At 38.8% G+C, this 16,330-nt stretch overlaps 1 protein-coding gene across 1 annotated transcript; it reads right to left on the reverse strand.

The window, feature by feature from the left end:
* Positions 1–955: 955 nt before the first annotated feature.
* On the reverse strand, positions 956–9,489 carry rpl5b (ribosomal protein L5b). The gene is made up of 8 exons (XM_083569959.1): positions 9,346–9,489; positions 8,839–8,908; positions 8,642–8,757; positions 4,434–4,568; positions 3,005–3,207; positions 2,451–2,628; positions 2,274–2,362; positions 956–1,111 (listed from the first exon to the last, which is right to left on the reverse strand). Exons 1-8 carry the CDS (start codon positions 9,346–9,348, stop codon positions 1,015–1,017), a joined length of 891 nt encoding a protein of 296 aa, XP_083426085.1. The 5' UTR covers positions 9,349–9,489; the 3' UTR covers positions 956–1,014.
* Positions 9,490–16,330: the final 6,841 nt, after the last annotated feature.

The following is a 16,330-nucleotide window of genomic DNA, read 5'->3' on the forward strand; positions in this document are numbered from 1 at the left end:
TCCTGCAGTCAGCATCCCAATCCCACGCTCCCTCAAAACTTGCGACATCTGTGGCATTGTGCTGTGTGATAAAACTGCACATTTTAGAGTGACCTTTTATTGTGGCCAGCCTGAAGCACACCTGTGCAATAATCATGCATCTTATGTGCCACACCTGTGAGGACAATGGATTCCCTCAGCAAAGGAGAAGTGCTCACTAACAGATTTAGATTTGTGAACAATATTTGAGAGAAATAAACCTTTTGTGTACATAGAAGTCTTAGATCTTTGAGTTGAGCTCATGAAAAATGGGGCAAAAACAAGTGTTGTGTTTAGAATATATAGCTATCAGCGTCAGCAGCAGTCGTCAGCAGCAGTTCCGCTCGGCTACATGTAGAATGCAGACACTTTTTTTTTTTAAAAGCATGATATTTATGTAAGTTAGAAGCATGTTATAACTTGCAGAACATGTAGCATATGTATGGGAATTTGGTTCTGATTTTAGTTGGATAGATCAGGATCATAATCAGAGAACGGAAACAGAGGTATGTGGGTTCCAACATTTGTCTAATCAAAGCCTTACCAGTGGAGATTTTTAAAATCAGGAGTAACTGCAAATGTCACTGCCCATAACCTATTACAAAACACTGTGTACTTCCAGAAACGTATTTGATGAAGCATCAGTCCATAAATAAAGACTATAAATGACTTTTGTCCAAATTCAGTTCTTAACTCAAACATTTTACACATCTGATTTGTAGATCTCACATCTTCAGACCTATAAAACATTCCCAGGGAATTATGGGATTATTTAAAATAAGACATGCTTGGTGTCCAAACTTGGTGCCCCCCCCCCAAAAAAAACCCTCAAATTCCAGATATGCAAATGGATTTCACCATTAAACCCTCACCCAAGACCTTATATAAAGACCCTGGAGGAAAACCTTGTTTGTAATACAGCACAAACAAAATGGAGTCTTTTCAATAGATTTATTAGGACAAAATTCTGCAAAACCATATAGTGAGGCTGTAGTATTAGTCCTCCTCTGCAGCCTGGGCACGAAGGAAGCTGGCTTTCTTCTGAGCAACGCGGTCTTTCCTCTGGCCCAGGGTGAGCTTGGCACGGTTCCATCTGTCAGAAAACAATTCAAGTCAGCAAAACCAAACCCCGGGTCAAAATTATTTACCGACCCGTTTACAGCAATTGAGTGCTACAATCGCAGCACCAGTGTGAAGGCAATGACCAAAACCTGTACAGTGATTAAAGAAAACCGCTATGCTGAATAGTTGTGGCTCTACTTTCATGTGAAAAATTCAGGACCTTTACAAAGAAAATCTTTCCTATTTAAAGACCGGCCTGAAAGTGAGATGATTGACGTTCCAAAAGTACCGTAGGTACATAAATAAACATTTCCATCGGTCTCGCAGCGTGTAAGTAAATACACAACATTTCTGTGGGTCTCGCAGTGTGTAAACATACAGAGTTAAATCTTAACTTCAGCCAGACGGCCAGGAGTCAACACAGCCACAATTTCCTGAATCTTCAAATATTTATCCCAAAACTTTTAGGGAGTGAATTTAAACATTTTCCCAGACTGTATTTTGGCAGAGAGTTCGTCCTCCTGTGATACTGACCAAGTGCTTGTACACAACACCACATTTACTGACCAGCAAAACCAATAACTGCTTTCATTCCATATTTTTTCATTAATAGAACACTATTCAATCCTACACTGGAGACTACAGCAAACCACTGTTGTGATTTAGTCCCACATGTGCTTAAACAGATGCAAACCAGAATACACTTAATGGGTGAGAAGACTTCGTAGTAATGATATATATACATACATATATACACACACACACACACACACACACACACACACACACACCATGGTGTGAAAAAAAAGAAAGTATAACAAAAAAAAAAATCTGCCTTTAGTTATAAAGTGTCTTGCTTAGGTGGTGTTATTAAAAAAAAATTTATAATTACATTAGAATTGATTTTATTAAACCTGGTCACACAGACCCGTCAGTGGAAATTAGAAATACATAAATTTCAGAATCAGCTGTTTATTCATTAGCATTTATTTTTTGCTAGTGTAATCAATTATTTTTGTTGCAGGATGAAAGGAACTGGAGTCGTTCAACACAACGGCTTATGTGAACGTGAAATATTTCAAAATCGTAGAATTTAAAAACTTCTAGATGGATTAAAAAAATATGAACCACCATACTTTTCCAAAACCAAGAAGAGGGAACAGGGAAAGAGGGAAAAAAAAATCTGTACATACCTCTTTTTCTTAACCTCCCTCTTGGGCTTCTTTTCATGCACTGGGTTTTCACGAATGGCTGCATGGGCCTTCTTATACATTTCTTCCATCTTACAGAGTGAGGGGAAACGTTATTTTCCAAACCATCCCGACATTTAAGTTATGACAGGTTATGACATGTTTAACTACTGGACTTACTTTTTCAGAGGTGACTCCATTCTTGATGAAGCGAGAAAACTGTTTTTTGTAAGCTTCCTCATCCTCCTCACTCAGAAGCGCCATGTATTCAGCCACGTTCAGGCCCAGAATGTGTTTGCGGTGGACCTCCGAGTTGAACTCTTTGCTTTCGGCATCATAGCCAGGGAAACGCTTGATGCTAAGAAGAAAATGGAGATGCAATTCAGCTAAAACAGGAACTAGAATCAGTACTTAAGATCAGTTTAAGAATAAAATTTAAAAAAATATCGATTTATAGCTACGGTCCTAAAACTGACAAAAGCCCATATGCCTTTCATTTAGAGGACTACTTGCTAGGCCATTTAAAAAGGACATAAAACTAGATCATCTTTTGCCTTGAGCTGCTTTCAGTCCCGTCTTGAAACATCAACTGTGCAAATGAAGGACCAACTACAATTTGCTCAGGTTGAAAGGAATCATCATTAAGCAGCAGGAGGTCGTGCAAAATTAATGCCATGTTACCAAATCACCAAAGCAAAAAGAAAAAGGCCACCGCGGTTGAGGAAGAGCGTTACCTGTGAGGGATAGACAGCCCTCCGTCTACGGCTCCCTTCAGGGCTCCAAACACTTTGTTTCCAGTTGTTGTTCTGGCAAGACCAGCATCCAGGTAGCAGGTGAAAGCACTTGGCTGTCCATCGATGCTCTCCACGTTGAACTCGTCTCCAGTGATCTCCACCTGGCCCTCATACACCTTATCCAAGCCAAATTTGTTCAGCAGCTAAAAGGAAAAGAAATATGATTCTCCATGTCGATATACATATGCAATGTACATGACTGCATGGTAAGTCATATTTAAGAAAAAAAAACTGTAAGTGAGATGAATATCTATGGAAGCATATTCCAGGTCATTTTCGATAGAAATTGCAAATTCGATTTGCAGCTGCATTTTCCGTATGCGAACGCATAAACTGCGACGTAATCCAAATGCAATTGCAAATCTTGCGAACGCACAGTGACTGTCAAAGTTCAAATGGAAAACAGTCCGTCTGCAACTGTAGTTTGCGTGTCTTGCGAGTTAAAACCATGTCATATTTAAAAAGCAATATTACCACGTTTGCTTTCTCACTTTCTCTGAGCATGTAACCTGCCAAAACACAAATGGAATTAGATTTCCTTTTGCATATGAATTTCCGATGCCTTGAACGGAAAGCCGTCAATCAACCGGGGGTGGGACTATATTATTGGGCGTGTTTGTACTGAAAAGTGACTTCATTCACATTCGACAGCCAAAAGGGGAAATGGCAGTAATGGAGGATTCTGTGGAATGTTTTGAACAATGGAGGAAGTCGGTGAAATTGTGGAGGACATTATGGTTCGCTCAGATACTCCAAAGCAGCTGTGCAAGCTGGACACATGGGAAACCACAGCATATAATACTCGATCATCTCGAATGTTATTACCACAAAAGGATGTCCTGGTCCTTTAGTTCTGTCCTTCACAAAAAGCCGGTTCACAACTCACCTTGATGTTGCTGTCACTGTCAAGGCCACAAACTCACTTAACCTGTCCAAAACTAAATAGCTTCTGAGTAAGAGGAAATCTGTACAGTATGAACAGTCAATGCGCGAGCATCATAATGTTCTCCACAATTTCACAGACTATCGCCATTGTTCAAAACCTCCATAGTTTAACTGACAAGTACAAGAATTAGGGATAATTAAACAGTAAGCAATACAGAAGTGATGCTATTGTCAATTCATGCTGAAGCTGAAATTCTTTAAGGGTACAGCCAAGATGTGGGTGGGAGAAAATTATCAGGAGACCTAAAACACAGTAAATGAAGAGATGACTCCTGGCACACAAACTCAAAGAGATCAATTACACCCCACTCATTACAGCACATCCTCTTTAAATTAGATTTCTCAGGCAAATACATGAGGCTCTCTTTACAGTTTAAAGGCTTAAGTCTGAACACATTAAAGTGAGCACTGCATGGGGTTTTACCCTGCGGGCAAGGAGTAGTCCAGTGCAGTAGGCCGCTGCATAGTTTGTCAGCCCCACAGAGATGCCGTACTTGGGAAGCTCGTGAGAGTAGGCGGCACACACGATCATGTCTCCCTCGATCTTGGCATAGGCGATCTGCAATAAAATGAAAAGTCATTTGTGAACATCATGGTAAATATTGTTTGAACTGTTGCACCAAGTTCTTACATTGGAGTTCAAAGTTGTGTGTGAAGTCTGTGTTTCCAGTCTCTCAGGACTTTGCACACTCAAAACGTGTGCAATTTGTCCTGCTAGCATTCCATGGGAAAAAATGATGGTCATGTATATATTTTATAAATATTGATTTCACACAAACATGACTTGAAGGAAAAAAAAAAAAAAAAAAACTGACTGCTGCTTGAAATGCATCAGACATTTAGAGAAAAAGACTGAAGGTTTCTCTAATCAATACAGGGGTGAAAGACACGTTTCAAACTAGTTTGCTTAAAGCACATCGATGGCTAGCAAAGAACAAGAGAAACAATCTGCTTTGTTACGAATTCTAATACATAATCCTAATATTAATCAAGCATTTTTTTTCAACGCAGCAGCAGGTAAAAATTAAACACCAGAACGCTGATGCTAATGCTTTTGCTGTTAGATGGTAAAGAAATGAGAAGGCTGCTTTAACAGTCTATCATAGCAGAAATCAAATGAGCTAGTTCAGAGTTCAGTCAGCGAAATTTCAGGGGGAAAGAATATTGTGCCCTTCTTTAAAAAAAGCTCAAGACAGAAATTACCAAGGCTGTGTATAAAGTTGCTCTGGAAGAACCAGGGGGGGGAGGGAGAAAGAAAGAAAGAAAAAATAAATAAATAAATAAAATAAGGAAGTTTTGCCAAATCTGACATCTGCATCCCAAGCATGCTTACCATCAAAAGAAATAAATTCTCCCCCATATGAGGTATTTCATGGGGAAATCCCAGCATAGAGCACAACATTCTAACTGAATGTGGAACTGTACCACTCGCTGATTTAGGTAAAGTACACACCATCGAACTTCACCATGTCTGCCAAAAGCCAACTAGTGAACATGCAGTACTGCAGAACAGCTAACAATACCACATTGTTTTAATGTGCACAGGTGTTCTCTCAACAGGAAAGGGTGTGACATAACAGTCACTCATGATCAAGTTTAAAATGATCTAAAGAAAACGAAAGTCCATCATTAAACCAGTTAGATTTTTTTTTTTTTTTTTTTACAGATTTTAGCGTACATCAGAAGCCCGGTATTACCCTGCTGCAGCTAAATAAGCTGGTTGGTGCCAACATTGTTCTTGTGTACATGTCCCACACTGTCCTGTATTGCACACAATGCACTTTATGTGGCGAGAACAACTTTAGTTCTTAGCTCCGTGGTCTGTAATGTAGCTCCATGTTGTTTTATGTAGCACCAGGGTCCTAGAGAAGTGGGGCTTCTTGACTTACCCTCTAAATCAAAAGCTAGACTACTCCAAGTGTATCAAAGTGCATCTTTTAAACCCTGAAGAGAAACAAAACTACCATGATGTGAAAGCAACCTGTACATCTGGGGGGAATTGAAAATTGATACAGCTCAAGTCCACATCCAATGCTAACTGATTAGGCAGATCCATTATGCAGTCCCTCAAGTAAAGAAACAAATAAATAAATCCTGCAACATCTTTCACAGGACCTTGACAATATCCTTAAATCACATCAGGCTGCTTTTTTTTTGTAATCACCGACGTCTCAGAGCCTCTGGATACGAGTCATATGCATTTGTCAAATTAATAAGCTTGCCAGCTTGTGCAGTATACTCCATCGACTGTTCCAACTTCAAGCTGGGTATTTATTTAAGCAGGAAATAATATATCTGAGAATATTGTATAAAAAAAATGCATATATTTATACAAAATAAACTAAACAGAATGGTGCAATGTAACCTGACCTAAAGTATTCCTTCTCTTCAAAATTATTTTATTTATTAATGCACAACAGCAATTGTCCTGTATGTTTAATGCTATGGAACATTAATATTAAGCACAGTTTGTTCCAGTTATCACTCATTACGAAAGCTAAACAGATACTTCCTCTGCTTTATCCGTTTTATACAGCCTGCTATAAAGACTGATACCGGAGACTCCTTCCATAAATTTAAAATGAGGACCCCAGACCCTCATATGTTGAACACTTGTAATTTCTTTTCATTATTTGGCTCTCATCTGAAGCACAGAATATCAATCCCTATCTTGGAGATCTTTTGATCCAAACACATATATTGGAATGGGCATAAATGCAAGCCTGAGATGTGAATTACAGCCAGAATTACTAACAGAGCGTGGAAACAAAACTAAATTATAGTGGCTCAAGCTTCGCAAATTCAACAAATGCTGCTGCTGCTGCTTTTCCTTCTATCACCTGGTCACACATTTCCCACTTGTGTAGTTATACAAGAATCTAAATTAGGTCTGTTAAGTAATCGGATATTCTACCATCGATTTATTGCGATATTAAATATACGAGAGAAAATAAGGCCGTTCTTGTAACATGTAAAAGTAATTTGTCGTCATTTTTTTATTGCTCAAATAGCAATCTGTAAAAACTAAACCAATTTACTGCATTTAATTGCCATATTACATAAAAATACAAGTGTGTTTTTTCGGCTTCTTCCATTAGGGGTCGCCACAGCGGATCATCCGTCTCCATACCCCTCTGTCCTCTAAATCTGCCTCTTTCAACCCAACTACCTGCATGTCTTCCCTCACCACATCCATAAACCTCCTCCTTGGTCTTCCTCTTTTCCTCCTTCCTGGTAGCTTCATCCTCAGCATTCTCCTACCGATATACCCCATGTCCCTCCTCTGCACATGTCCAAACTATCTCAATCTCACCTCTCACCTTGTCTCCAAAACGTTCATGTGCTGTCCCTCTAATAAACTCATTTCTAATCCTGTCCATTCTCATCACTCCCACCGAAAACCTCACCATCTTCAGCTCTGCTACCTCCAGCTCCACCTCCTGTCTTTTACTCAATCCCACTGTCTCTAAACCATACAACATCGCAGGTCTCACCACAGTCCTATAAACTTTCCCTTACACTCTCACAGATACTCTTCTATCACGAATCACTCCTGCTATCACTCTTCTCCACCCACTCCATCCTGCCTGCACTCTTTTATTCACAAATGATAAAGAAATCAATTTCAAAAAGGTAAAAAAAAAAAAAAAAAAGGTCTTTGTTTAAGTGTAAAATGATAAAGAAAATAAAAACCTTTGAAACCTGTTGTGTTCTTTTGGCCTGAATCATCTCACCCCTTTGCCGTTTTCTTTCCTATTTTCATTTTGCAGCGTCTTTTGTTTACACCAATCAAGGGGTCCCATTTATAAATGTACGCACAAAAGCCACTTTCCACCAATAGATTGCGTTTTATAAAAACAAACAATGAGAAAACATGAGACACGGCAACTTGTGCGTAGAAAGTGGCGTACGCACGTTCCCAGCCCCGCTTACAAACGAGACCCCAGAGCAGTCCAGAGTTTAACGGGTAGTGCGTCAGTAGTAATGGTCTGTGGGGAAACAGTGCTCAGTGTGGATTTAAATGGACTAAACGACGCATCGAGGCGAACAATATTTTTTGGATTCGAATTACAGAATTTACTCAAGGAATCATTTCAACCCTAATCTAAACCTAGCTACTTAAATCTAGTCCAAATGTGCAGCAAGAACATGTAAGTTCTGGGATCTAAATCTATTAAATTGACTAGTTACACTTTCCTACACACCTTATAAAATGTCACCATTCGTTTATTTTCCCCACATTTATTTCATCCCAAAACACTAGCACGGGTTAAATTCGCAAACCATCACCTCCTCTTCATCGTCAGCAGAAAATAAACGCTGAACAAAGGTTCCACAGACCCTCACTAAAATATCAGGCCATACTTTAGACCCACTATAGACCAATAACTATGGAGATCGATTGCTTACAAATGTGAGGCTCAACAACTAAGGGTCTGGGGTTACTGATCAGAAGTTCAGCAGGTTCATCTCCAAGCACCTGCAAGCTGCCACTGTTGGGCCCTTGAGCACAGCCCTTAACCCTCTCTGCTCCAGTATCACGGCTGACCCTGCACTCTGACCCCAGCTTCCTAATAACCTGGGCTACGAGAAGAATGAATGTGCGGCAAATAAAAGCACGATGCTTCTTACCTGACAGACGATGTCTCGGTTGGAGAAGCGGACAATCATCCTGTACTTGGGGGTGTTGTATTTGTTCTTGTCTTGGATGACCAGGCGCTTACGGGCAAAGTAGTCAGTTTTTCCCTCTGTGAGAAAAATCGAGGAGAATGTTTAAGGCATGGTGAGATCAGTACAGAGCATCTGGGTTTATGGGGCAAAGGTCTCACCTCTCCTCCTCCTGAACTTCACCTGGTACCTCTTGAAATAGGCCTTGTTCTTTACTACTTTTACGAATCCCTGTTAAAAAAAATGTTGCATCATGAGACTGACAGAACAATGCATACACAACTATTTACACCACAGTCACACTGCACACACACTTCAACATGGCAGCACACAGTGGACTGCAGCTAGCAGGTTTAGCATGTAGCTTCAGGACCATAAAGCATGCTGTTTTTATACAAATGGCCCTATGGTGTGGCCTTCAATTCCGTTAAATGTATACTAAAACCCTGGTTTGTGGAAGTATTAAACATACAGCTGCAGTTTCTGGTTTAGTAAACGCTAGAAAAGGTGCCATATTAGGCCACGTTAAAAAGAAGCGCCGGGGGGGTAAAAAGCTAAATCTAATACCATCCGTCATGTTTTTAACATTTCCTACTATCACTAATCTTTAGGACAATCATGCAACACCTGATGAATCTTAGGAGTTGTGTATTGAGTGTTTTACTAACCATTTTGCAGACTTTTTAGTCTCCAAAGCCGGAGCCAGGAGTCAAACACCGCTAAGGATTGACTCCGCTGCACTGGAAAAAGGAAGACTTAACTGCGCATGCGCAGTAAATACCATGCGCGCAGGGTACGGGAGGGAGACACGGCAGGTTACTCAGAGACAATTGTTGTTCGTCGCCCCCTATTGGACTGGGGTTAATAATTAATATCCACACCAGGGGTCACCAACCTTTTTGAAACTGAGAGCTACTTCTTAGGTACGGATTAAATTGAAGGGCTACCAGTTTGATACACACAGTTTTCAGTTTGATCTAAAATAACAAATTTGCTCAATTTACCTTGTATTATATGTTATTATTAATAATTAATGATATTTATCTATGTGAAGACAATGATCATGTTAATGATTTCTCATAATAATTATCAACAATGATTTAACAAAGGAGGAAACAGCTATTTTAAGAAAAGGCCCACGGGCTACTCATGTGGTCCTTGCGGGCACCACGTTGGTGACCCCTGATCTACACCCTCAATAACCCCATTGCAATACTGGGCATTTAACTACTACAATAGTCTCCTATGAAAGTGCCATGGCTAAGAGGCCATGCGTTATGATATTTTAACATTTTCTCCTGATATTGACATAAAAGTTGTTTTCTTGTGGAGGATGCTGCATCTTAAACGTGCTCTTATGCCGAATACACAGAAAAATTAAGTACTGGTCACGAGGAAACGACTTTTGTTATGTCTTAGAACACAAGAAAACAAGAAAGGAAAAAAAGATATATATTGCATATTAGATGTCTGTGTTATCATGGCTGTTTTATTCTTTTGCATTAGACTATTTCTTATTGAACTATAAGTATCACTGAACTAGACCACTGATCTGTTTCCACTTCACACAAAAGACACTACTAGTTCCTATTTTCTACATTATTAGCTGTACATTTCCCATGGTATTATCTGTAAAATTGTTTATACAGTTTCAAATAAATTCTAATGGATGTTGTCCCCAAATAGAAAAATGTATTCAAATGTTGAATTGATTCAAGATGAAAATTTTAAATTATTTAACGTATTTCTTCCTATTAATGGATTCTTATCAAGCAATATTAGACAATATGAGGATGACACATTGATAAGAACCAGACTCAGAAGAAAACCCATCTTTATTCAGGTGATACCGGATAACATGGTTATAAATAATGCCCTTCTATTTTTGTATTATAATTGCATAAGCTGTTCACTGATAAAGAATTGAGTGCAAAATGTTTGAGAATTGTAGTCTTAACCAATTACATTAATACTGTGAATCCAGTGAGTACAGAATAGCTGCATATCAAGAGTAGCAAGTGTAGCTTAATAGAGAATGCAAGACAGAAAGAGTGTGAGAGAGAAATATTGTTCACCAAAATGCTCTGTGAACCCTCCAGATGTTATTCTTTACCTAAGAAAAATGATTCACATTAGGTTTTATTAAACAAATATGCTTTCAACCAACGATTAAACACTGCAACTGTCTGAATACGGAACACTAATAGATAGATAGATAGATAGATAGATAGATAGATAGATAGATAGATAGATAGATAGATAGATAGATAGATAGATAGATAGATAGATAGATAGATAGATAGATAGATAGATAGATAGATAGAATTTTATTGCCATTGCATTGTACAGGTACACAGCAATGAAATGCAGTTTGGCATCTACCAGAAGTGCAAAATGTAGCAATCGTGCAAATAGTGCAGATAAATATGTAGCTTATTTACAGAATGTGATATCTGTATGTATATATATATATATATATATATATATATATATATATATATATATATATATATATATATATATATATATATATATAAAATTTCACCCAGGCCCTCTGTCTTGAGTCTATTCACTGTGTTATATTTTAACAGTAATAACTTAAGGCATAATGACATAATGTTTTTTATCTGAGCAATAATTCTGAGATTAAAGAACACTATTTTAGTAATATAATCTACATGAGATCAAAACTAAGACTGGAGTCAACATTTTTGTCTACTCTCTAATGTGCTTAAATATTTCTTGAGTATATTAATCTGATATTTTTTGCCTGGCTTTGGTGAATCATGCTGTGTCGTATCAACATAGTTAAAGCTAATACCATGCAGTACAATACATTGTACCCAGAGGTAGCATATAAAGAAAAAAACCATCAACAATTAGAGGCTAGTGGTATATTATGTAGCATTCAAACAGTGCTGTCACTGTGCTATATTAGGCCTAGATCCTGACTGATACATTCTATGTACTGTAGGTATAAGCATAACCTTTTACAATCTGTTTTAAAATTTTGTAGTTAAAGGAAAGTTTAGCATTCACCTATGGTTGGACATCTGTCAGGGGTCAAGGTCAGGTTTTTTAATGCAGAAGAGATCCTGCAGATTCTCCATGATGCTCCAGACCAACTCTTTACGCATCTTCACAATATCATTACCAAAGTAAACAATTGTTTCAAGGTGATAACTCAAGAAATAAAAGGCACAGAAATGTATCATATAGTATGTACAGTATTATATTTTTAACAAAAAGACAGGAAGCAGACCTGGAGGCAGCAAAGTTGATAATGTTGGAATGTTCACTGGGAGTGACGAGGATACACAGGATTAGAAATGATTTTATTAGAGTGACTGTGACTGTGCATGTAGGACATTTTGGAGACAAGATGAAAGAGGCAAGAAGGAGATGCTTTGGTCATGTGCAGAGGAGGGACATGAGGTAGATCGGTCAAAGAATTCTGTGGATGGAGCCAACCAGGAAGGGGCAAAAGAGGAAGGCCAAGTAGGTGGTTTATAAATGCGGCAAGGGAAAACATGTAGGTGGCTGGTTTGAAAGAGGCAGATGTAAAGGAGTGAGTGATGTGGATGCGTGTGTGCGACCCCTAACAGGATCGGTCAAAAGAAGAAGAAAAAGATGTACAGTATTATATTTAAAGCTAATTGTAATATTTAATTAACCACGTGCACCTGTTTTATATTTAATTGCCGATTTAGTTTCACCTATTACCTAGAGCCTTCTATAAAGATCAATTTTTCTTTCAAAGGCAGATCACCATATTCCTCCCTGAGGGATATTCACATATTACAGCAGCACAAAATGAAAAAAGATGGATGATGATGGATGCAAGTGAAGAAATGTATAGATATACAGAATATAAAGAAGTATAAAGCAGAAACAGATATGGTGTGTACTGATATGCTGATTTAGTCAGTTCGAGTGGGTTATTTTTATTAAAAGTGATGTCATTGCTCTAATGTTAGAACAAAGGCATGAGGGCAAGGAATACATAGAAAATTATAATAAAATAGAATATTGTATTTTATTTTTTTCTGTTTATTTTTAATCCGTGGCTTATTTTGGTTACACAGTTATACACCCCACCATACAATGTAGAGCAGACAGGTATACAAACAGAGCTTCCTCTTTAGTTGTTTCTGTGCTAAAAATAACAGCTACGTAAAATGAATACACAGGATCATAAGGCTGCGTCAATGACTCTTCTTTAGAAAGGAGAGGGTGTGTCTAACATCATAACCAACATTCGATCAACGTCAGCACCTCCATGAAAAACCAGAAAAGTTGGTTTCCTGTGCCACTACAACTAAAATCACGGCTGCGTTCTGTGTGCTGTGACTGAGTTCACATTTGTTGAGGTTTTGAAGAGTTGCAGATTTAAAGGAATGACTGCTTTCTGATGGTAAGATTTTTTCATTCATTTTTATGGCCAGTTCTGAGAAATAAGAAGAAATAGAGCTATTGTGATTTTTTTTTTATTGTGATTAGTCTCAGAATTTCCCTGAAACTTTTCCCCTGTTATATTTCCCTGTATATTATATTGCCCTTACACTGGTACAATGCTTATTAAATTAGTATCCATATAAATCAAGATCCCCCACCCCATCTCCTGTAATTAGACATGATTGTCTTGTGTTTAGTATAATATAAACACTCTTGTACCCTAGTACGTAGTAATCAGTCTAATGTACAGGTTGATCTCTAATATAATGTTTTCCTCATATCCAAACCAAATTCTTTAACAATGTCATTGTAAAGTGTTTAAGTGTGAGGGTTACAGAAGGATTATCACAATATGTTAATGTCAGTTTAATAGATTATTGAGACTAAAGTAAATAGAGGACTTAAAAGACTTAAATACAGGTCCAACACAACTGTTCATTTAACGAGAGAACCGAAGCTAAAACTTACAAAGGACAGTCACCAAAGTGCATCTTTACTGCATGTGAAACCGATGGAAGTGAAAAAACATAAAATGATTGAACCCAGTGGCTTGATCCCAGCTGTGATTGTGTTTTTTTTTCTTTGTAGCATAGTTTAGTCATTTCCTCTCTTTACACAATATGCAACACATGAATTAATATGTGGGTTTGTTTTTCTTTGTTGAGCAAAGTGCTCCTGTTTGACCAACTGTAAGCATGGCACTAGGGATGGGTTGCACTAACAAGTATTAGATTCAGGTATAATTATAAGTTAATAAGTTATATAATGTTGCTCTTAACCATTTTTCAATACTTAATTTTGTCCAATTAATTATGAAACTCACATAATCTAAGGAAGTATTTTCTTTTCCTCAGTTAATCATGTCTATGCTTACATTTTAGAATTACAAGAAACTGTCTGTGGAAAGTTTCATATGTTCTTTTTCTAAATAGCTACATTAGTTTCCTTCTTTAGTTAGTACATTAGTACCACCTTACAAAGAAATGAACAGTCAAAAATTTTTATGGTAGGATTATTTTAACAGAGAGACAGAATATAAAAAAAATTCATAAACAAAAAACATTATTAAAAAGGTTATAGATTAATTTGTATTTGATCGGGTGAATTAAATATTTGATATTTGACCAGCAAAAATTCCGACTCCCACAGACCCAAATTACTCCTCTCCTTTTAGGAAAGTACCGGTCACAAAATCAACCTTTTCCATTCAAACCTCTTCACCACCATGGGAAAGACCAAAGAGCTGTCAAAGGATGTCAGGGACAAGATTATAGACCTGCCTAAGGCTGGAATGGGCTACAAGACCATCAGATTGTTGCCTTGGCCATATACTTTTGGTCATTGTCATGCAGGAAGACCCGCCCAGGACCCATCTTCAAGGCCAGGAGGTTTTAATCCAATATTCTACAGTGCATGGCCCTGTTCATGTGGTGAAGTCTTCCTGTATGCTTAGCAGAGAAGCAGAATGTTTCCTTCTCCATGTTTGACAACAGGGATGGTGTTCTTGTGGTCATATTCAGCATATTTCTGCCTCCAAACACAGCAAGTCGAGTTGATGCCAAAGAGCTCAATTTTAGTATCATATGACCACATCACATTCTCCCAAGCCTTCTCTGAATCATTCAGTCGTTCATCAGCAGACTTCAGACAGGCCTGTTCATGTGCAGTTTTGAGCGGAGGGGCCTTGGTGTGTTACCAATGGTTTTCTCGGTAATTGTTGTCCCATCTCCCTTGAAATCATTAACAAGCTCCTCCAGTGTAAATCTGGGCTGATCCCTCGCCTTTCTCAGAATCATCCTTACCCCATGTGGTGAGATTTTGCATGGAGCTCTAGAGCGAGGGCAATCAACTTATTTTGTGTTTCTTCCATTTTTGATTTATCGCGCCAACAGTGGTCTCTTTCTCACCAAGCTTTTTGCTGACGTTATTGTAGCCCATTCCAGCCTTGTGCAGGTCTACAATCTTGTCCCTGACGTTCTTTGACAGCTCTTTGGTTTTACCAGTGGTGGTGGAGAGGTTTGAATGGAAAAGGGAGATTCTGCCAAATACATGAACAGTGAGGTTTCTATCGTTTTAGATACTTCTAGATTTCATATACAGTACATCCTCATGTCACACCTGAATCATTACAGGAGTCGAACATCTAAGGTGTGTGTAAGTGGAATCAGAGGGACAAATAGTGTGTGAGGTCTACATAAAAACAACAGCAATGCACAAAATGAATGGCAGTTTATATTGTATTCGGGAGGGGGGTGGCTTTTTACTTGCCGCATATTTATTACAGAGCAGTACATTTTTTTTCGCATATCCCAAGGATGTTAAGAAGCAGGGGTCAGAGCACAGGGTCAGCTATGATGCAGTGCCCCTGGAGCACAGAGGGTTAAGGGGCTTGCTATCAAAAGTGGTCCAAAGATGGAACAGTGGTGAACCCGGCGACAGGGTCATGGGCTACGAATGATCATTGATGCATGTGGGGAGCGGAGGCTGGCAAGTGTGGTCTGATCCAACAGACGAGCTCCTGTAGATAAAATTGCTGAAGAAGTTAAAGCTGTTAATGCTCGAGGGGTCACTGTTTTGGCAGCAACACAATATTAGGTGTGTAGTCAAAATGTTATGCCTGATCGATGTATGCTGAATCTTGAGCTATTTGAACCCACAGCAGATGGCAGCATTAGTCTGAAAGAAGAATAAAAAAACAAAAAAAACAAACAAAAAAAAAAAACGACGCGCATGCGCGTTTAGCTTCAGCGCAGTGACGTGTGTGTGAGTGTGTGTGGCCCATTTGTCGGTGCTGTGTGTGCACATACGAATGCATGCATACACACTCCGGTTCCTGCCTAGCAAGCTTGCTTGAGCTCCATGGATATTGTTGACGCTGTGGCCGGTGTGAAACGCGCCCGTTGACGTCTCGTTTGGGACGGTGCAATCCCACCCGGTCCGCCCTGCGCGAGATAATGCCAGTGCACTTCGCTCCAGGGGAAGTTAATGTTTAGCTAAAGGACAGGATTGACCATAAAAGCTTCCAAGGTAAAAAAAAAAAAAAATCTGCTGGAGCGGTGTTGTTGTTGGTTGGGGTTTTTCCCCCTTGGCTAGGCTGCGCTCATGTAGCTCAGAGGGAGGTGGGGGCATGGCTGCCTGTTGTTCCACAGAGGAGCTGGAGATGTTAGATTTCCGAAAGACTTGCTCTTTACACCTGAT

The sequence above is a fragment of the Silurus aristotelis genome (assembly GCF_946808225.1).
Source record: "Silurus aristotelis genome assembly, chromosome: 2".
NCBI lineage: Eukaryota > Metazoa > Chordata > Actinopteri > Siluriformes > Siluridae > Silurus > Silurus aristotelis.